General features: G+C 57.9%; 1 protein-coding gene across 1 annotated transcript in view; it reads right to left on the bottom strand.

Moving 5' to 3' along the window:
* The window catches only part of MYO16 (myosin XVI), a gene marked incomplete at its 3' end in the record, with an annotated part of 208,207 nt that overhangs the window by 24,182 nt on the left and 162,944 nt on the right, over positions 1-21,081 (bottom strand). The window contains exons 28-31 of the mRNA XM_084235962.1: positions 14,326-14,422; positions 11,034-11,280; positions 9,086-9,357; positions 3,904-5,001 (exon numbers count right to left, since the gene is read on the bottom strand). Of these exons, the coding sequence (XP_084092088.1) occupies positions 3,904-5,001; positions 9,086-9,357; positions 11,034-11,280; positions 14,326-14,422 (1,714 nt within the window). The remainder of the gene's footprint in view (positions 1-3,903; positions 5,002-9,085; positions 9,358-11,033; positions 11,281-14,325; positions 14,423-21,081) is intronic.

The raw sequence follows: 21,081 nt of genomic DNA, 5'->3' as shown, positions 1-21,081 counted from the left end.
ATCGTGGGCAGGAAGCCCTGGCTGTCAGAGGCAGCGTCCAGAGGACGGGAGGGGGATGGACAACCCGCACTCACCAAAGGGATGGAAGAGCCGGTCTCGCCTGCTCTCTGAAGCACTTCTTCAACGAAACACTTACAAATACTTACTAGTATGTTCATCTGACCCTGGCACGCGCGTCAAAGCACTCTGATGGCGCCCGAGAGCAACGGCCAGGCCGAGCGCCCGACTGGCCACAGAGGCACCGCCCAGTCTCTCGCTTTGCGCGCTGCACACTGTCCATGAGCCCCACTCCAAGAAGAACCCCCTTCCCAGCAAGTGGCCCCACGGAAAGAGACGTGCCGCCAAAAAAGTTTATATAGAACATTGACGTAAGGGCTCAAAGGGTTATTCTTCAGAATGTTTATGCGATAAAATAAAATCTGAAAATAGTATCAATTTCTGTGTGGCTTCAGGGATTCGTACGAAGTGGAAACGCCAGACGGTTTGAAGAGGGTCTGTCACCGAGCGAGCACCGGGCGACCGTCTGTGCCGTGCGAGGAAATTCAGCCGACATCCTTTCCGAGCACCTGCTGCAGCTTATAAACCCAGGTGCGTGCCAGGAAGCAGGCACGACTTCTTCGTCTTCTTCGAGTATTTGGCACTTCAGCCTTTCTTTGCTTGAGCCTGGCTGGCCCGGCTCGCGCAGCGGGTGTCCCGGGCCTGCCTTGTGGTCTCCGGTCTCCCAGGCCCTGCAGCGCCTCCCAGCCCCGGCGCCCTGGACCAGCCACCCGGGGCAGCGGCGCCCCCTCGTGGCCCACGCCCGCCAGCGGCTCGCCCCCGTTTCGGAATGAGGTCAGGTCTTGGCATTTTTGAAACTAGGCAGCTAGAAACAACCAGCGCAGTATTAGTCACGACACCAGACAAACGAACGAACAGGGTCATTGTATCTCGAAAGCGCAGACAATTAGCCACGGAGCCGCTCTTCGTTCTGAGGGGCCCGCGGCCCCACCAGAACCCCACCCCCCCACCCCCCCCCCGCCTGCTCCTCTGCCCAGCGGCTGAGGGCAGTTTGGCCCTTTGGGGTTTATGCAACGGTTTTCTCCGTCCAAACTGGAAGACTCTTGTTGCAAGCCGGGAGTGAACGTGAATTTTTAAAATCCTTCCCTTTGCTTCCCCCCAGAAGCCCTGGGCGCCCCGCGTGGGGGAAGCCAAGCAGCCGCCCCTGCACAGGAGACTGTCCTTGCCGGCACATCCCTCACAGCAGGTGCTCTGAGCCCGTCGCGGCCCCGTGGCCTCGGCTTTCCCTCCTGTAAACTGAGGCTGATCATAGCAGCGGCCCTTGGTCTTTTGAGAATTAACCAGGTCATGAAAACAGCCCAGGTGGGTCATAACGACGCCCGCTGCTGACCCAGCCCCTCCCGCGCGGTCTCCGTGCACCTGCCCAGAGGAGGGACACCCCCAGGTGTCTCTGCACCCTGAGCGCGGAGCTGAGAGGCCCAGGCCCTGAGCCGTCTTGAGGACACATGTTGGCAAAACCCTGCGTCTGCATCCAGGGGGGCAACGCACAGAAGGACCTCCCTCCCGGGACACCCCAAGTGCTGGCAGCGGGCCCAGTGGCAAGGCTCAACCTCTGCGTGGTCACTCCACTGAAGTTGGGGGCCGCCTGGCACCCTGCGTGGTGTCCCAGGGCAGGCTCCTTGCTGGCAGTGGTGGGAGAGAGCTGTCACTGACGCAGCTGCCGGAGGGGGAGTTGGCCACTTGCGGGATTACGGGGTAGAAAGCTATTTCAGGTGAAAGCAAGAGCATCTTCAAACACAGAGAGGGTGAAGTAGAAGACGTAAACCTCAAGGGAAGCAGTCCCAAGAACATCGTTAGGAACAGCCACTCAAGCCATTCACAAGGAAACGGGACCCTGAGCTGCAGCATGAAGGCCCCCACCTCTTATAGTCACCCCTTCTATTGCAAAAGAATGCCCTGTACGGCCCTAGAGAACGCATCCAGCAGCTTGTGAGCACCCCCCCCCGGGGGACCCCAAGGACTGGAGAGCAGCGCTGGGGTGCTCTGGTGTGTGGGGTGGCCGGGGTGCACCTCGCGCGGCGTTTGCTATTATTACAGCAGAGAGCAGAGAAGGGCCCGTGTATATATTTAGGGGAAGATGTAAGTGGCTCCAACCAACCTTTTCAAATTAAAATCTGTTTTGTAAGAGCCCACTGCAGGAAAACTGACCTTCTATAGTCTTGGGCTTGAATTAACAAGGTTGTACGTGAAGTTCTGATGCGTGTTCCCAGCAAATTCACCTGCGCTGCTGGAGGCCTCGCTGGGATTCCCCTATATTCTGAGTCCTAGACTGTGGGGTTTTTACATGATGAGGCAGAACTAGAAATTCATTAGCTCCCTTTCCAGAACGGAGCCAGGAAGAGCGACCCAATTCCCTCCCGCAGTAAAACAAGGTTTTAACAAAATTTTTCTCCTAAAAGCAAATATTAATGTGTTCATTGAATGTTTTTCTCTGAGATTTCACTTTGTCCCTTGGAATGAAACGCATGACTTGGCAAATTCCAATGTTGTCTCGGTTACAAAAACAAGTCAATGCACTCCCGGCCCACAATGAGGAAGCAGGATCAGGAGCAAAGAGCCAGCCCGTCTGTCGGAAGCGCAGGCGGGGGCGGGCACTAGCTTGGCCGCAGCTCACTGTGCTGAGCCTGCTGGGCTCGCTACGGTGTTTGGCTCCTTGATGGAAGTCGGAACCTTGCTCGTGCATCTCTTTTGAAGCAGGGCAGGGCAGCGCACACATCATGGCCCAGCAGAAGGCAAGGTTCTACTTCCCAGCGTGGGCCGGCCCGTGGGACAGTGTGTGGCCCCGGCCCTGGGTGGGCAGGTGCTGCTGCTGCGCCCGCCTAGTGCTGATGTCCCGGCAGGAGGGACGGTGGCGTCTCCTCAGAGAGAGGAGGATTCCTGTTGGTGACGTCGGCCCCAAATGCAGGTGCACGGAAATTCTCCGGTTTTGTACAAAGGCTTGAGATGCTGCTTGGGAGAGGAGCCTCCATCTTCACGACTCTTCCCAGAACCTGGGCCAAGGCCGCCCTCGGCTCAAAAAGCTGCGAGCTACTTACGGGACCTCAGCAAAAACTTTTTAAGGGGCGCTGCTTTTGTCGGGGGCAGCCCGCTGTCACAGGGACGCAAGACACATATTTCTCTACAGGCAGGAGCCTCGGGCCCGGAGTCCAGAGCTGAGCTCCCTGCAGGGCAGGCCTCAGCTGGGCTGCCAGGGCCGGCAGAGGGCATGGCACCAGGCCCCGCGCGCCGGGGTGGAGGGGCGGGAGGAAGCCGCTCGACCACGCGCACAAACAAGGCCAAGCGAGCCGGGCAGGTGCGGCTGTGGGGCCCCGGGAATCCGCACCGCCTGCCAGAGACACCCTTGCGGCTACAAGGACGCATCGTTAAGAGAAAGGAAAGCGCAGCCGAGACTTCCTGGAGCAAACGCTCGTCACGTCCTGAGAATGACTCAAGCCTGCGTCGCGTGTGACACTTAACCTTCGAGATGGAAACACGAATCCCCCCTGCTTGGCCGACGGGCCGCACTAAGTTGTTTTTAACTGAACCTGCGCCGAAGGTCGTCCCGACAGGACGTGACCACCACCGGCGTGGCTGCGCCCGGGCCGACTACAGATCAGGGCGAGAGACGGGCCCGGAGACAGACGGGGAGAGGCTGAAGCAGGTGCCGGGCACAGAGAAGCAGGGACGGGAGCGGGCGACGGGTGGATGAGGGAGAGAGACGGACAGAACACAGGAGAAGGACAGATGCCCGACAGGGAGACAGTGGCCGGACAGAGAGATGGTGAACGGGGACGGAGGGCGGCATGACGATGGCGGACAGTGTGGACAGGGACAGACGCACAGACACGCAGAGACGCAGCGCCTCACCCTGCGGCTCTCGGATCCTCCGGCCGGCTGCGGACTTCCTCAGCACGCTCCTCCCGGAGTTGAAGAGGCTGGTCAGCTCGTCCAGCGGGCTCCCCACCGGCCTGGAGTTGGGGGGGCTGTAGGGCACCGGCGAGGAGGAGTTGGAGTTGGCCTTCCTGTGGTCAGCTCTGGCCGCCTTCCCGGGGGACTGAGGGCCCCTGGAGAAGGAGCTGCACGGTCCCCCCGCCGCGGGGCTGGGCTTCTGCTGCGCCCTGGGCAGCTCGGGGCTGGCCGTGCCTCTGCCCGCCTCGGGAGCGAAGGTGAAGTGCGCGGGCGGCCGGGGCACGGCGGCGGGCAGCGGGGGTGGTGGCGTGGGCGGCGGGGAGACTTGGGGTGTCCCGTTCAGCGCCGTCAGGCCGGGGGACGCGGGCTGGTCGCTGTCCCCCTTTTGGCTTTTGCAGTGCTGCGGGGACAGCGGGCTGGAGCCCTCGGGCTGCACCGGGTACTTGAGGTTGGTTTCCAGGACTGGCAGTTTTTTCACCTCCAGGGGTGTCAAGGGCGACTCGTCCGACGCTGGGGAGCAGGTGACCGGGGTGGGGGGGAACACCAGCAGCGGGGGGCGGTGGGGCAGCAGATTGGGGAAGGGGGGCGGAATGTCACACGTGTTGCCCCTGCAGGGCCCCGGGGCTGGGCCGCTCCCCTCGCCGTCCTCCGGGGTGAGGGCGCTGGGAGGGTCACCCAGTAGTCCGGGGAGCGCCACACACGCGAGGGCACCCGGCCCCGGCCCGCCTTCGGGGCGCAGGAAGTACTTCATCTCCTCGTACACCGCCTCGGCCTCGGCTGGCTCGGGGCTGCCCGCACGGCCCACCATCTCGATGTACACGGGCTCCGCGTCGTCCGGCGTGGGGGGCGCGGGGGGCGCCGGGGGGCTCGGGGCCCCTGGCACAGGCAGGCCGGCCCTGCGCCGCGAGCCGGGCGCCCCTCCAGTCCCCGCGCGGGGCCCCGAGATCTCCTCCGTGGAGCCGCTGAGCTTGGTGCTGGGGCTTCTCTTGGGCTTCCGCGGGGGCATCTTCTTCATGGCGCTGTAGTCGTCGCTGTGCGGGCGCGGCCGGGCGAGAGCTGGGGGGAAGCGGTGCAGGGCGTGAGCTGAGCCCGGCCGCGGAGACAGGTCAGCGCCGCCTCAGGCCTCCCGCGCCTCCACCAGGGACCAGGGCCGCGTCCCCACCCGCCCGTGCAGAGGCCCTCCGCGCCCGCAGGCGGCCACCTGGCAGAGGGCTGCGCTTGGAGCCGGAGGACAGTCTCCACCCCTGCAGGGGCAGGCGCGGAAGGGCACCCCTGCAGGAAGGGCAGGCTGCCCAGGATTTTCAGCACCTGTGGAGAGTGAGCCCCAGGAAAAGGTGGGGGGTGGAGTTGGGGGGGCTTTTGGAGGGGGGCAGCAGGGACCCCAGGCAGGTGGGCCATGGTATTGGCTGAAGGGATCCAGGGACTGACTCGAGAGGAGAGAACACCAAGTTGGGAGAGCTGGCAAACTGGGTGGGCGCCGTGCAGGGCGCTCCTGGGTAAAGAGCAGACCGGACGATGTTCTGATGCGGGGACGGGGCCGCGGACACCGGCCACAGGGAGGGGCTCGTGGAAGCGGCGCCGGCGCTGGCTTGCAAGGATCCGCTGGGCAGCGTGTTCAGGATCTGAGTCCTTCACACAATCTCACGTCTAGCAGGGGCCTCAAGAGCACCACGTTTCACTAGGGGTTTCGTAAGTGGAAACTTCTTGAGGAAAGGGGAGAAATCTCAAAAATAAATAAATGAGCATGAATACTGGTTAAAAACGGACTTTGAAAGCAGCAGCACTAAATATGACTGAAATACTGGTTGCTGTTTAAGTTTAAAAAATTGCAAAAGACGATTTTCTAATGTACTTTCACTCTAACTTTTTATTAATTTGACCAAATTTGGGTGGAGTGAGAGATGTTCCTGAGCAGATCTCATTTTGCCTCGTTTATCAGTGGCCAAGACTGCCAGGTGTTTTCTCACCAGGACTGGACGTAGGACGGCGGCCTCCGTCCAGCTCTGCAGCTCTGGGACAGCGAGTACGGGCTTCCAAGGAAAGGCCTGGAGTCAGCGGAGCTGGGTCCAGGCTCAGCCCCGCCGCTGCTCCATCAGGCCTTTGGAGCACGCCCAGGGGCCTTCTCAGCACCTGCCTGTGCGCGCCGCCTCCCCCACCTGCGGGGAGGGGTCCACCAGCAAAAAAGTACGACAAAGGCGCACATTCTACAGCACGCTAACCCCGGTTCTCCTACCAGGGAGAGAAATGGCAGATGATTAATAATGAAGTTACATTCAGAGTTTCCTTGATTTTTTCAGTCCTGAGATTCACGGATGAAACACAGGCATCCACCTGCGGATGTCCAAGGCCCGGCCAGGCCCGCGTGGAGGTGGCCGGCCTGGAGGCCAGGCTCTGGAGACACAGTGATGTGGGGTTGGCCTCTGAGTCCTGCCTTCGCTGTCCCTGCAGAGATCCAGGTGCTGGTGTCATTTCCAAGTTCCCTTTGGGGACGACGATCTCACGTGAAATCCGTTCCCCGTGATTGCTCCACAGACCCGGGGGTGACTGTCACATCTCACTTGTACCAGCATGCAAATGTTTCGGCCACATCCTGGCGGAGAACATGTTCATACTCGAGGAGAGAAAAGGAACAAGCCTCCTGCAGCAGAAAGCACCATGGGCTCTGTGCACGTCTGCTCGGCATCCAACCCGGCCCGGTGCAGCCGCTCAGGCCTAGCTAGACACTGGTACGGGAGGCCACCTGGGCAGGGCCTGCAGGGAGGCTGGGAGCCGCTGGGCTGCTGCTTGGGAGTGTCGCGTGCCGCGGACAGCTGCAGATGGGAGCAGGCGGGTTCACTGAGCCGTGCCAGTCTGCAGACTCGTTGGAACGATCTCTTTGGAGGGAGGAGTCCACCCCCTTTGCTCTTGGTCCCCTCCCCACCAGACTGTCCCTGTTCTTCCTGCTCAGTTTCCTGCAGCCCCTGCTTGCGCTGGGCTCACGGCACCGCCCAGGTGTCCCCTCCCCAGGCCCTGGGCACTTGACAGACACGCATTACAGTTGAGGCGGTCAGAGTGGCAAGTGGGCCTCTCCCACTGGGCCAGAGACCGCGCTCAGGATCAGAGACCTCACTTCTGTCAAATCTCAGGCAATAGAAAAAAATGCTATAAAAATATTTTTAGCTAAAAATACACTGACAGAACAAGTCTGAGGAATCGCAAGGGTACATTTTGTACCTGGCCAAACTGTGCTAATTCTGTTCTATTTAAAAGAAGCTGATCTGATGTTGATGAAAGCGGCGCAGAGAATGTGTCTCTATACCATGCGGCGATTTGCTCAGTGGTGTTTGCTGAGTGCGGGCCGCGGGCCGCAGCTGCTTCTGGGATGAGGGCATCAAAGGGCAGGGACTCAGGTAAGCCACAGAGGACTCCTCTGAGCTGTGGCCCAGGACTGGCGTGGCGAGGAGCAGCGGGTCTGTGCGTGGATGGCTGCGGGGTCCCCTGCAGGGATGGGCTGCTGGGGTGAGTGCAGAGGGCAGGTGGCAGAGGCCCCCACCTGTCCTTGGAGGCTCACCCTGCAAGACTCCCACCAAAGCTGGGCTACCCTCCCACCCCGGTCGCTGTGTGCAGGGGCAAAGCCCAGAAATCAAACAACGCTCCTTTTGGGTTATCGGTTCCTGCTTCTTCACAGCTTGCAGACACGTGCTGGGCCACCCACCATGCGCTCAGGCCTCCGGCAGTGGCCACGTCCTCTGGGCGAGCCCACAGGGAAGCCCGTTCACAGGCCGGGCGGGCCTGCAGGAATGACCTCTCACTGGTGTCTGGGCTCCGAGCCCCTTCTCACCTGTCATGCCCCTTGTCATGCCTCCTCTCCTCTGTCACCTCTGCAGGGACAGTGGCTTCTCGCGGGCAAGGAGAGAACTGAAGGTGGCATCTCCCTAGGACAGGCGGGTACTTGGGTAGTGCTTTGGGGTGGTGCTTGCTTGTTCGCCCAAAACCAGGGTTTGGGGAGCGTTTAAAGAGCGATGAGCCTCTCTTCCCACCAGGCAGGAGGTGGTCAGAGGCCCTCCCTCAGGAGGCCCACGGAGCTGCCACAGGGGACCGCATGGGCGTTCAGGGCCTCCTGCGGGAGGGACTTCCTGTGCCGACAGGCCGCTGCGGCTGTGGCTGTGGCTGGTGAGTGCTGGACAGGAGACAGCGCCCCGGGCCCGGACATCGTCTGTCTTCATTTCAGTGACGTCCAGCCTAAACGTTCACTGTGGCCGGTGGCTCCGCTGTGGACAACGCTGGCCGAGCTCTAACTAGAAGGTGTGGCGCCGACAGAAGGGCGTGGCTGTGGCTAAGCCTGGCCGCCCTGGCAGCAGCCGCCTTTTCAGACACGGTTGACTCGTCCGTCTTCCCCACCAGGAAAGGCCCCCGGGGGAGGGGACTGTGCTGTGTTACTTGTGGCTGGATCCTGGCCTGGCTTAGGTCTGAGGGGCAGTGAGTGCTGGGCGAGGTGGCCCCCTCAACCCTCATAGCTCTAGACTCTAACACGGGACGCGGTCACCTGAGCTCACCTGTGAGGCTGCCCTGAGGATTGAGCGCCCCTCCATCCGCCCCCTTACAACCCCCCGCCGTTTGTGTGGAGTCTGAGCCCACGTGCAGGCCCCGCGCTCTCCCGGCCGCCCTGGCTCAGCCCAGGGCCTTGGACACTTTTGCTTTGTAGACCCATCCCCCAATTTCACTAACAGGCTCTGCGGGTCACGGGTTTCCTCCGTGGGTCTTTCCACAGGCCTCCTTTTGAATTAGATGTGAGAACGGACACACGGTCTGCTGAGTCTCTGTGGCCTGTTCATGAGTGGACACCAGCCACGCTTGCTGGGAGGGCCTGTTCCATGCCGTGGGGGCGTGGTGAGGAGAAAGACAGAAAAGCGGCTTTCCCCCAAGGGGCTGAGCGCTTCCAACACATATTATTTGTTTTTGGTGAGGCCCCCACCTGTCCTTGTAGGTTCACCCTGCAAGACTCCCACCGAAGCAGGGCCGCCCTCCTACCCCGGTAGCTGTGTGCAGAACTGCTGGCAAGCCAACAGCTGGATTCATTCTATTAAGATATGTCAGGACTGCAAGGTGGACCCCAGGCCGGGAGTCACCGCCCAGCCGTGGCTGCCCGCCCCTCACTCACCTTCCCTAGCCGAGTCCTTGACGGCGGCCCAGAGGCAGGCGCTCACCGCCTCGTAGGACGCACTCAGCCGCGTGGTGGGGTCCCTCTTGGGCTTGGGCGGCGGCTGTTTCCGCGGTGACGGGAGACCACTGCTGTCGTCCAGGCTGAACATCGAGTGCAGCGAAGGAGACCGGCCGGACGGGCAGGCCAGACCCTGGACCAGGCTGTCCACTGCCAGGGGGGCCGGGGTGCTGCTGGTGTGGAAGGTTCTGAGCCCACCCTTGTCTTCAGGTCTGGGGGACGGAACACAAGCCCCCTCATCAGGAGGCCCCAAGCCAGATCCCGACGGGACGGGCGCCTGCTGGTGGCCAGCCCCCCACGGGCCAGCCCTGCGTGCAGCCAGTGCTCGGCCTCCCTGCGGCCTCCAGACATACCTGCCGCACCCCCTCCACACCCCTCCCAGGCCACGTCTGATGGTGGGCCCGCCCCTGCCATCCTCACGGCTTTAGGAACACACACCCAGCACCTCTCGAGGACCACCTGTGTTCCACCAGGCAATCACTGATTCTTAAGCAAACCCTCAAAACCCCAGAATTCAGTCTGAAAATTTCTAGGCAATCCATCCTCGTAGAGTGCCCGAGGCACAGCCACGGGAGCACGCCAGGCCTGACAGACGCCCATCCTGCTCACAGCTAGCCACGCTGCCTTCCGGGCCTCTCCTGCCCCCTCCCTCTCTCCTCACCCCTTAAATGCCATCAGCAATTATACATTTTTTGAGCAGAATTATTATTTTTCTCCTGGGACTCCATCTGGCTGCCCAACGCCAAGTGAACCTCGGGTACTTAACGAGAAACAGACAAATGCATCTTCGCTTCATTTTATCTCAGGCAAACGACTACACAACCCAATTGAGAAATTGGGGTGGCTGCTAACTTCCAGCAGAGAAAATAATAAATATTATTCTGGAAGTCATATAAAATTAACAGTTATCTGGCTGAGTGAAGCCGCTCCCGCCCCCGGCCGTCAGCGGGATGAGGCCGCCACCCCCAGGCCCGGCGCGGGCTGTAATTACGCTCCGGGCCGCACAGCGCAGGCCGCCACGCTGCGGGCAGGCCCGACGCCCGGGCAGAGCCGCCCAAGATGAAAGCCTGGTGCTCGGCGGGTAATTTGTTTTCCCTGTAATGTTTAATTACAGTTTTCCCTACAAAGAGTTTTTTCAGTATTTAATCACTGAAATATTTGAGGCTAATTAGCGGGAGACACGTTGCCATTTCCACTTTAATAAAAAGTCACTTGACATTGGCGGTCTGGGCAAAGAGGAGTCGTTTGGGGGGGAGAGACAGTTCATGTGCCCAAGTCCCTAGAGAAACACTTTTCCCAGACAGCGAACTAGGGTGCAAAGGGCCCAGGCCGCCCTCCAGGGGAGCGCGAGCCGGGGTCACTGAGGCAGGAGGGCTGAGCTGACCGCCCACACGTCTCCAGTCCAGCTCAGCCTCCAAAGCTTTCCTCATCGGCAAGTGCAGCGTGACACCCGCCACGGCCGCCCACTCATCCCACACCACGTTTCCACAGAGGCGCCTCCGTTTTTTGGGTCAGATTTCCAGAAGTTTCTAGACATCAGCCCTATATTACATGACCCTTGGCCAAAATGTCAAGAGCTCAGCTACATATATTCCAGCAAATACAGAAATAGCCGATGCCATCAAACTCCGAGCGCTTGCGACGGTAAGGGATGCACAAGAATTAATTCCTATGTCTAACTTGTGCGCGTCAACCACACAAGCGGGGACCCCAGAAGGCGTCCCCAGGCATCACCACGAGGGCATGCACACGGGCATGCACGCAAACACGCACGCCGGTCTCGAAACTGCCGCCCTGGCCGGCTGAGCTCTGTGTGGAGGGCTGTGGGAAACTCAGGATCCCTGTGGATGGGCCATGGCGCTGCCGCAGCCGCTCTGCCCGCCATTACCTTTCGGCGGCCTCCCCCTGCGGGGCCCAGGCCTCTGGCTTCTCTTTGTGGCCGGTGGCGCCCACTTCCCTCCGGAGCCGGTCATTTTCGCGCGCGATGTCCGAGGCATTCTGGATGACCAGGGCATCATAGGTCCGCAGCCCCAGGTCCTCCGTGATCTGCAGGAAGCGGTGGATGCTCGTGGCCTCCTGCAGCCCGAGGCTCCTCTTCCGGAGCAGGTGTTGACGGGCTAGGAACCCCCTTACAACTTGGGAGAGAGAACATATGGGTCAAGGCCAGGAGCCCAAGGGAAAAGCCCGGTGCACCCAAACACAAGGCGCGGCCCACTGGTGTCCAAGCAGCCGGGAGGCGCTCTCAGCCTGGAGCAAGCATTTCCAAATGTTCTCACCTGTACGAAGGCACCGTGAATCTAGTCACGGGAAGGCAGAGGCTAAGGAGGAGGCCCTGAGGGACGCTATGCTGAAGCGCCCGCTTCCTGTGGGGCCACAGGCTGCACAGCAGTGGGCTGCACTAAGTTCAGTGGGAAGAACGAGGTGTGGACCCCAGGGAACTTTGGGATGTGGCTCCAAGGACCATCCAGAGACGCACCATCGTCTTCTGTTTATGGATTATGATAAACACCTGAGGCTCCTATTGTTAACAGGCCTGGGATTTAATGCCAAGGAAAGCTGACAGTGCACTTAAGACTCTGGAACGAGTCTGTGTCAAAATACAGGACATCTGTCCTGCTCTCCTGGGGAGGTGGGCTAGAAAAAGATCAAGATTCGGGGAACACACAAGTGAGCTGCTGTGGAACCCTAACCCTCACCTGTCAGCAACAAGCATCAGACTAGAGGAGGAAAAGTCAACACCTGGAGAGCCACTAGCTGCTCTGCGCCAGACGCTCTTCCTGACAGCGAAGGCAGAATTCAAGGATAATCACTAAACTATCTTTGTTCGTACACAATGAAACACTCCCTGGGCCAAGAAAGTTCCTGCAGGTAAGCACACTAACCAACCGGAGGCCCAGGTTGGACTCTCTCTGCTTAGGAGGCCGAACTCTGTCCCGGCCCCCCAAGGCAGAGCCACCTGGGGACCCAGTCCAGAAGGCAGATCCCCGGCTGGCCAGGTCCTAGGGAGACCGACTTTCCATCAGTAGAATAAAGAACTTTCTAACAATCAGCACAAGGGGAACTGGATCAGCCATCTTCTGGCAAAGGGAGTTGGTGCTTGAGCGTGTTTAGGGGAGCAAACTTCCCAGGCGGCCGTGGACAGGTGCCAGTAGGGGACCCCCATCTGGACCTTGTGACCTCTGGACTGCCATCCTTGCGATTCTAAGATTCTAAGATTCGGGAGAGTTGTTAGAGTTATAATGTGACATGCACTTCCAGGGAAAATCAATATGGGTGGCAAAGACTATTTTTTGGGGGGCCCTATAAAACATTAAGTGCTTTAAAAATTCCACGGCTATTGAATAAATGTGTGGGTGGTCAAAGGTGTTCATGCTCAAGGCTTCACTTGATGAGATGCTGGAGAGCTGAAGACAAACGTCCAGCAGGACTGTGAGACGGCAAGACGAGCGTTCAGTCACGGGGAACGCAGTTGCGTTCAGTTAACGGGGAAACCCTCGTGCTAAAATCATCTAATGGAAACGGCGAAAGGTGCAGCCAGACTCCCGGGGAAGTAAAGTGTGGACTCAAAGGCCGAAGCGTTAACCAAAGACGCACGCTGAAAGCGAGAACAGAATTGCTCCAACCAGTCTTTTCTCTTGCTCATTCTTGAAACATTTAAAAAAAAAATGCAAGGAGGGATTTATTTTTGGAGCTGAGGGTGTATTCAAGGCATTCAGTGAGTAAAAGGAGGTAAAGTGTGGCCACCCTGGACTTTGCCCAATCTCCCCAGGGCAGAGCTGGCCCCCCCATGGGCATCCCTGGGGGGCCCCTGCCACACCCGGGAGGCAGCCCTTGGAGATGCCTTCCCTGCGCTCTATCAGTTGCCAAAGCGGTACCTTTAATATGAGACAACTAAAACCATGTGTCCCAAATAGTTACTGGTATTCTTGTCTGTCTGACAATGTCATAGGACAAAGGAAACTCATGTATGAAATACAGAGAGTCGGAGAGAAACTCCTGCTAGGAGCTGCTGGTAACAAAAAGACTCAATTTAAGAGTGAACAGGATGGTTTTCTCCGCCGCACATTTGCAAAGCAAAAATTTGCGATCTCGAGGAGCCGGAAAGGACTCCAGGGTCTATCAGTGTTGAGTAAGTTCCACACTAGCAAGCGGTCTTGAAGGAACTATGCCCGAGATGTTGAGACAAACATCAATAATTAATGCTGTGTCTAAAAGCCGATCATTAAAAAATGCTGTCCTGCCAGTTTCATTCATGCAGAGTAGAACTTTGGCTTTTACGTGGACGCCACTTTCTGGCCATGCTCAGTGTTGAACACGTTAGAGCCGTTAGAGTTGCGTTTTGGGCAAGCGGGCAGCTCAGCCTTTGCCACTAACTAGGGGGCAATTTCTGGTGGGCACTTTGTCAGAAATCTGCCAATCAGACGGGGCACGCTCATCTCATTATATCTATATTTCAGGACAGCGTCTGGGAGAATTCGGTACTGCACGCTGCGCGTGAAGAACAGCAGTGCAGACCCGCTCCGCTGCCGGCGGAGCCTGAGGCTGCAAATGCAGATTCTGACTGGGGGGGTGGGGGGTGGGGCTGGGCTCTGCAATCTCACCAGCGCCCGGGGCTCAAGCAGCGGCAGGGTCGCTGGCCAGAACAGACCCGTGACCCTGGTTGCACTCTACAGTGATGCAGCAGAACTAAGGGGACCAGTATCATAACCCAGAGAGGCGGATGAACCCCTTTCTCAGGGAGACACCCGCTGGCCTGATGATGGTGCTGCAGGAGACCACTGGGAGGACCTGGCCTGAGGCTCTGGAGTCTGGGGGGACAGTGATGCTGGTGCGCCTGTGGGAGAAGCTGCACCTGCTGGGGACCCACCCTTGATTTCCTGGGTACCAGGCGGGGGTTATGGGTGCCTGCTTGGAGCCACTTAGGGAGACTTTTCTCAGAGGCACTGTGGACCCGAGGGGCGTGTCTATGGCGTGGGGTGGGGGACGCTGCCATGGGCCCATATGGAAGAGACAATGACCACCAGCCGGGCCGGCCAGGCACCCCTGATGCTGGAGCCTGGTGCTGGCACAGAGGAGGGTCCCCTGGACGTGCATCCCGTTGGCATCTACCTGGGGGCACCTGGTGAACTTTGTAGTCCACAGCTCACAACGCCTCTGCCAAGGCAGTGTGTGGTTGTTACCTTTCTGGCAGGTGATGATTTTCTTCTGCAGCTGCAGGCACAGGTCGTTGAGCCGGTCGGCATGGCCGTGCCTCAGAAACACCTTGTGGACGCCCATCTGCAAGCAGAAGCAGAGCGGCTCAGCGGTGCCAAGACACCAGTGCCACGGGAAAACCCCAAGCAGGAGACTTTCCTGGAGAGGGTCGGGGCAGAGCCCCAGACAAAGCCAGCGTGCTTGCCTGATTTTTTAACACTATGGTAGTTAATCAAAATCTGGGAGTCTGCACTGTGTCCAGGGTCACCCATGCTTGTGCCCAGCCAACCTCGGACCAGGCACATCCTATGGCTGCAGGGGCCTTCACACTTCCAAAGGCGAAGCACCCAGAAGGACTCTGGCAGCCGAGCCAGCCCCGGCTTGGTGTGGGAACCCTTTCTTCCTCAGCCCAACACACAGGGAGGCTGAGGAGGAGGAAATCAAGGAAGGCCCCAGCATCTGCAGGGCCGGGGGCCACCAAGGAACGCCCATCCAGCAAGCACCTGCCTCTGGTCACTGCAGACACCCCACGGGCAGCGGCGGCACCAGGGACAGGCGCTAGAATTGCTAAAAGGAAATTCCAGCCCGTTGGCTACCTCAGCAGTTGCCGGGCAAGCTCGGGGCAGGCGGCTGGCCCAGACGGCCGGTGGCGGGAGGCGCGGCCGCACAGCGCCAGGACACAGCGCCCGGATACAGTGCCCGGCTATTTCCTGGGGAGTCGTGCCGGCAGGTGTGAGCAGGATCGCGCGCCCGGAAGAAGCTGCTGGACCGTCACAGAGCCAGCCCGGTGGGCAGCGCCTGGGGCCGGCCTGACCTTGCGAGAGGAGGCCCCGTGGCGAGAGAGCCCGTGCAGGTGCATCCGCAACCACCCCTCGGCGCTCCGGACAAACAGCCCCAAAGGAGGAGGCCAAAGCGCCCCGAGCTGGGACTGGGGGCCTCAGAACCACAGCATCCCCCGCCCCACGCACACGTGGCGAGGCCCCCAAGCCTGCTCGCCGGGCACCACGCGGGGTGGGCGGGCTGCACTCGCCCTCTGCCGAGGCCATGACCTTCCCACGTGGAAGCGCAGTTCCTGACGAGGGATTTCGGGGTTTCCAGTGTTTTGGGGGAACAATACCACAGCCACAACCTCTTCTGAGTGAGACACCCCGCTCTGCAAGAGACGGGGCCCCAGTGGCTGGCAGGCGCCAGGCCCTAGGGGACGAGGCTCAGAGCCTGCCCCGCCCGCTGTCCCCACTCCCTGCGCCCAGGGGCGGTGCTGGGGCGGTTGGGGGGGGCGGCTGCAGAGAGGGCCCGAGGCTCTGCTCCACTGTGTTGCCCTCTCTCTGCCTGGTTATTTTCCATAATTTGTATTTTTCCCCTCCAACCGCTGACTGAGTTTGGCAGTCACCAGGAGGAGCAGGTGGCATTGTCTGCTGCCGGGACAAGTCTGGGGCCAGCAGGAGGGAGCCCCGGGCCTGGGTTGTGGCTGCTGTGGGATGTGAGGCCCCGAAGGCAAATGCGTGCAGAGCTGGGCTCCAGACTCACCCGAGGACTTGATGGCGGCAGCACGCCCTGGGCGGGGGTCAGGACTCTGAGGAACCCCTGACGGGGCAGAAGGCCGCTCCTCCCTGCACGAAAGGGAGCCCTTCCTGGGACTCCTGCGGCCTCTCCCCACTGCTCGGCCCTGCTGAGACCCCCGGACGTGGCCCTCCCGCAGGCGCTGGAGCTGGCTGGGAGCAGCCTGAGGCTCCCTCGAGTACACTCCATTGGGCCGGGCGGGGCGGGTGGACAGAGGGGCCTGGACAGCCGAGGGGCGCAGGATCCAAGTCCCCAGCTGCGCGTTAAGTGGCATCTTCCCGGCGTTGGGTGCAGGAGGAGAGACACCTGGACAGGCAGGCCCAAGAGGACACCCCGGGGTGAGGGCAGCTGCTGGAGTCAGGCCTGGGTGACTGTGGCGCTGCCGGCTGGATGACAGATGCAGGGACGCCGGGCAGGAGGACAAACAGCCCCAGGTCCTGGCGGGTTTCCGATGCGCCATTCCACAACAGCCCCCGTGGAGGTGCACTCTCAGGCTGACGCTGCGAGAGGAGGGGGCGCCGAACCCCGCCACAGGCGTCCTGCTGAGACCTGGCCAAGGACTGGAGTGGCCAGGCAGTGTGCGGGCGCCACAGTCCAGGGGTTCTTAATAATTACTCATTTAGCTCATTGGGTGTGCTTTACAGCCACCCAGGGGACTGGCTTCGTGTGTTTGTGTATTTAATTTTATTTATTTGGAAAATGAAGACACTCACTGGAGGTCTCACCATTCCTTGGGCAATCGGAGCTGTGCCAGGCCTCCAGCAACAGCCTCTCCTCTCCTTAAAGAATGAAACTGACCCCCGGTGGCGCAGTTGGTTGAGCACAGCACTGTGAAGCAATCCACAGCCTCTGCAGTGCGGGTTCGATTCCCAGCTGCTCAGGGAGCTACCCACATGTAGCTCTCCTGTCGCGCCCGCTGCTCCCCTCAGCAGGGTATTTCATCAGTCTGCCTGTTCTGCTCCCCACTCTGGCTCTGGTGAGTCCTCTCACCCTCCCGCGCTTCTGACTGTACCCAGTGCTTGTATAAATAAATAAATCTTAAAAAAATTAAAATAAAGAGATACAGTAGATGACCCACAGTATTTTTTTTTTTTTAAAAAAAAGAATGAACCTGAGCAGGAGTTCAGGCATCTTCCTCAGAATCACTCTGAATAATGCGTTTCATTCTGCAGTTCTCTGCTGTCACCAGGCTAGGGATTATCCGGATGTAAATCTAGAAATCTTTCTTTATCAGGAGACACAGACAAAATCACAGGACTGCTCAGTTTTCAGGGATTTACATCATCTGTTGATGACACTGGGCAGTGTCGGCCACGTCTCCCCTCTAGGAGAAACTCCTGAGAAGTCGGTCTGTGATCAGTGCCTGCGTGTGCCCTATCAATCCCCACAGTTCAGGTTCATCCAGATGAGGCTAAGTCACCCACATTCTTGATTTTGGGCTCCCCTAAAACAGAGATGCTTCTCAGGAAGCAGAGGGAAGCAGCGGCTGAGTGTCCTCTGGGCGCGCCCGAGGCCGCAGGGCCGGAGGCTGCAGACGTCCTTGGACGTGAAGACATCAGTGTGGTCCTGCCTCCTTGAGGAGTGAACCATCCGTGCGCTAGAGTCATCGCTACTTTTATTGGAAAACCATTAGGGATTTTTTTTTTTTTGAAGTGTCAGGTTTTAAAAAGATGAAGCAGAATTGTCAGGATGACTTCGAAAGCTCCCATTGTTGCTACAGTTGTCAGGGATTTTTCAGGAGTGAGGGCTGTGGGGGCACAGACACCTTCTGGAACAGCAGGTGCGACGGGTGTAGGTGGCCTGGAGGCTGCAGAGCCGCTCAGGGAGTCCTCCTCCGCCGCTCCTCCCATGAGGCCATTTTTAGGGATGTTACGTGTTTCTGACTCAGAACTACTTCTTCAAGACAGTTTTTACAAATTAAAATTATACCTCTTGTCCCTTGGCCATTCATATGACACACATTTTTGTCTATCTGAGTGGAACTGAGAAAAATGAATTAATGTGGAAATATCTCCGCATCTGTAGTGTGGGCACAGGGCCCTTGTTTGGTGACATCCATGGGTTCTTCTGGACTTAAGAAGATGCACGTGTGACTTGTGCCCGGGAGAGTTAATGCTGTTTGCACAGACACTGTCATGGCGTCACGTGATGAGTAATTCCCAGCAGGCTCCCGGGTGGTGCTGGCAATGCTGGAGTGTGGCCCACACCTTCAGTTGCTGGGTCCTGAGTCACACTGTCCTCCGAGTCCTCCTGGAATTCTGGGGTGGCTCTCGCTTGCGGGCTCCCGCGGGCCTGTAGCATCCACACGGGCTGGCCGTCCTCAGCGTTGTCCACTAGCACGCCTCTCACTTTCTGAAATCCTCCTGGCCTGTCCAGCATGCCCCTGGTTTTACTGCTTACAGACTCGTTGTCACACCTACTTCCCAAGTCCAGACCTCCAGAACCCACCTCCCACTGGCCATAGTAATTTCAACACTTTGCAGCCACCCAGCCTCTCATCCTGTCTCCCCCACCATCCACTGGGGATCCCACGAATCCCTTAATCTGAAGATGTCCACAGCTACACTTCCCCCACCCAGTGTTACATCCCTGCCTCCCCACTAGTCCCTTTCTGGAACAGAGGCATCACCACTCACCACACAAGCCGGGGCCCTGAGTCAGCCAAGGCCGCTTGTCCCTGCTCCCCTCGGTCCCATTAAGTCCTAGTGAGGTCACTAGAATTCACATCCTGTTCCCTTGTCTGAACAATTTCAGTAGCTCCCTAAATTATCCTGGATCCACATGAATCCGCCTTATGAAACTATCTTAACAGTGAGCTCCTGAACATCAAGCGTAATGTGTTACCTTCAGTGCTAAAAATTATTTAATAGCAAGCCATGATTTTCAGGATAATAGATTTTCTATAGACTGGCGCTTCCTCAGTGCATTCAGGTTTGTCTTCTCTCGAACTAAGCCCTGTGGCTCGCTGTGCCAGCTGGGAACTGGCCTCTCCTCTCTGGCCTGACATAGACTACTCTTCTATCTTCAAGCCTTTCTCTAAATCATCTCCTGGATAAGTGCCTCTTCAGCCCTGAAGATACAGCTAGATCAGTGAACTCTCGGCCTGGAGTGCACCTCGCAATAAGAAGTTCATTTTAATAAAACATCCATGTCACCCAGCGAATCCCTGGTTTCACCATTATTTGCAGACCAATCGGAATAGTCAAGTTGATTGTGAAATATTTGTGGTCTGGGATAATGCTGGAAAATGTAAAGGTCATAATTTACATACATTAAAGAGAAATAAAGGAAAGGAAATGGATTACTGAAATGAAAAAAGCCTATTTAATGGACACTAGCTGTAACGTGAGCCCATATGTTAAAAAGTTACTTCATATTTTACACCAAACACACGAATCAATTCAAAGTAGACGCAAGGCTTGAACACAGGCCTTGGAACCATCCACTACCCGCAGGAGACATAGGCGGGACGCTCCTTGACTTTAACCTTGGGGATGCTTTTGCAGATTTGACTCCAACTGAGAAGGAAAAAAAAAACCCAAGTGGGACTCTATCAAACTATATAAAAAACCAAAATAACAAACCTGCACAGGGAAAGAAGCTGTGATTGCCACAAAGAGGCAACAGACTGGAGAAGCTATTTGCAATCACATGTCCACTAAGGGATCACTGTCCAAAGCAGCCAGAGAACTCACACAACTCAACAACCGCAAAGTAACCCGGTGACAGGCGGGCAGAGGGTCAAGACAGATCCTTCACCACAAAAAGATGAGCACACGCCCCCCAGGCTGCTCACCGGGCATCGTCAGGGAAACGCGCCCAGGCCAGCAGCGTCCCCGCCCCGGCCGAGGACCCCGACGCAAGGCGCCAGTGTGGTGGGGCCGTGGCGGTAGGCGGGGGGACCTGCGTGATGGCGCTGGCCCACGCGCCGGGTCGGGGACGGCTCTAGGTCGCCACAGTGTTCGTCACCACGGTCAGGGTGTGGGAGCAACCCAGGAGTGCGGCGAGAGGCGAAAGATAAAGACGTGCTCTGTGTAGCTCACACTCACAGAAAGGGGACCGCCACTCAGCTAGAAAGACTCACGAAATCTTGCCATTTGCAACAACATGGACGGAACTTGAGGGAATTATGCAAGTGAAGTACGTTAAATGCAGAAAGGAAACTGGCCGTGGTTTCACGCGTGCGTGGCATATTGAGAAGCAGACAGATGGACAAACAGGACAAATACAGACTCTGGGACAGAGAACAGACGGCGGGGACCCGCGGGCAGGGGCGAGACGTGGGTCAGGTCCTGGACACCAGAACTCTGGGGGGACCATGAGGCACAGACACAGACGCTGATGATGAGGCGTGCTCCGGAAACTCACATGTAAACTGGTGATGCTTCAATAAATACGTATTTAGAAACTGGTCAAGTAAAAAAGGAAAATTAAACTCATTTTCCATAATTAAATCTTTTGAATTCATTCATTTTACAAACATTCACCCAATGCAGTTCAAGAGACAAAGATGTCAAATTCCCTCTTTTTGGGATTCCCACAGTTCTGCTGCAGGGTCATTGCGAACCCACAGCCTGCACTTACTCCCTCCGCTGGCCCCTCCTGTCCCCTGACTCAGCCTGCACACTGCCTCCGACGTGTTCCTCTTCAGAGACCTCGATGGCTCCACGTGCTAAAATACAGACTTGGCATTAGCGTTCAAGGCCTCCATAGTATGCTCCTTACGAATCTCTGAAGAACTAGCACTTTTTGCTCCTTACAAGAGATGCTATTTACTGTTGCTTTAACTTCCCCCACACTTCCTGAGAACAGAGCAGCAAAGTGAGCCTTCTGGAGGGCGACGGAGGGCCAGCAGCACCCTGTGCACAGCCGTGGACTGGGGGTGTCACGGCTGCCGTGGGCGCCTGCTGGAAGCCACCTGTGGGTGCCTGCATCTGTGCTCGCAGCCACGGGAATGTCTTCATTAGTAATTACCACAAAGGATGGTGTGCATGCGTGTTTATTTTTCTGTAAAAAATGCTTTATTTCTATTATTGCTGACAAGAAATTAATCTTTAAAAACGCTAATCTCCCTCCCCTGAAAACATTAGCACTGGTGTAATAAATACTGTCGATCTAAAGTCAGCATATAAGATATCATAGCTGCATTAAATAGTTGCATCGTCTTCTTCCACTATAATATT

The sequence above is a fragment of the Talpa europaea genome (genome assembly GCF_964194135.1).
Source record: "Talpa europaea genome assembly, chromosome: 6".
In the NCBI taxonomy this organism is placed as follows: domain Eukaryota; kingdom Metazoa; phylum Chordata; class Mammalia; order Eulipotyphla; family Talpidae; genus Talpa; species Talpa europaea.
This window is presented reverse-complemented; position numbering and strand designations above follow the sequence as displayed.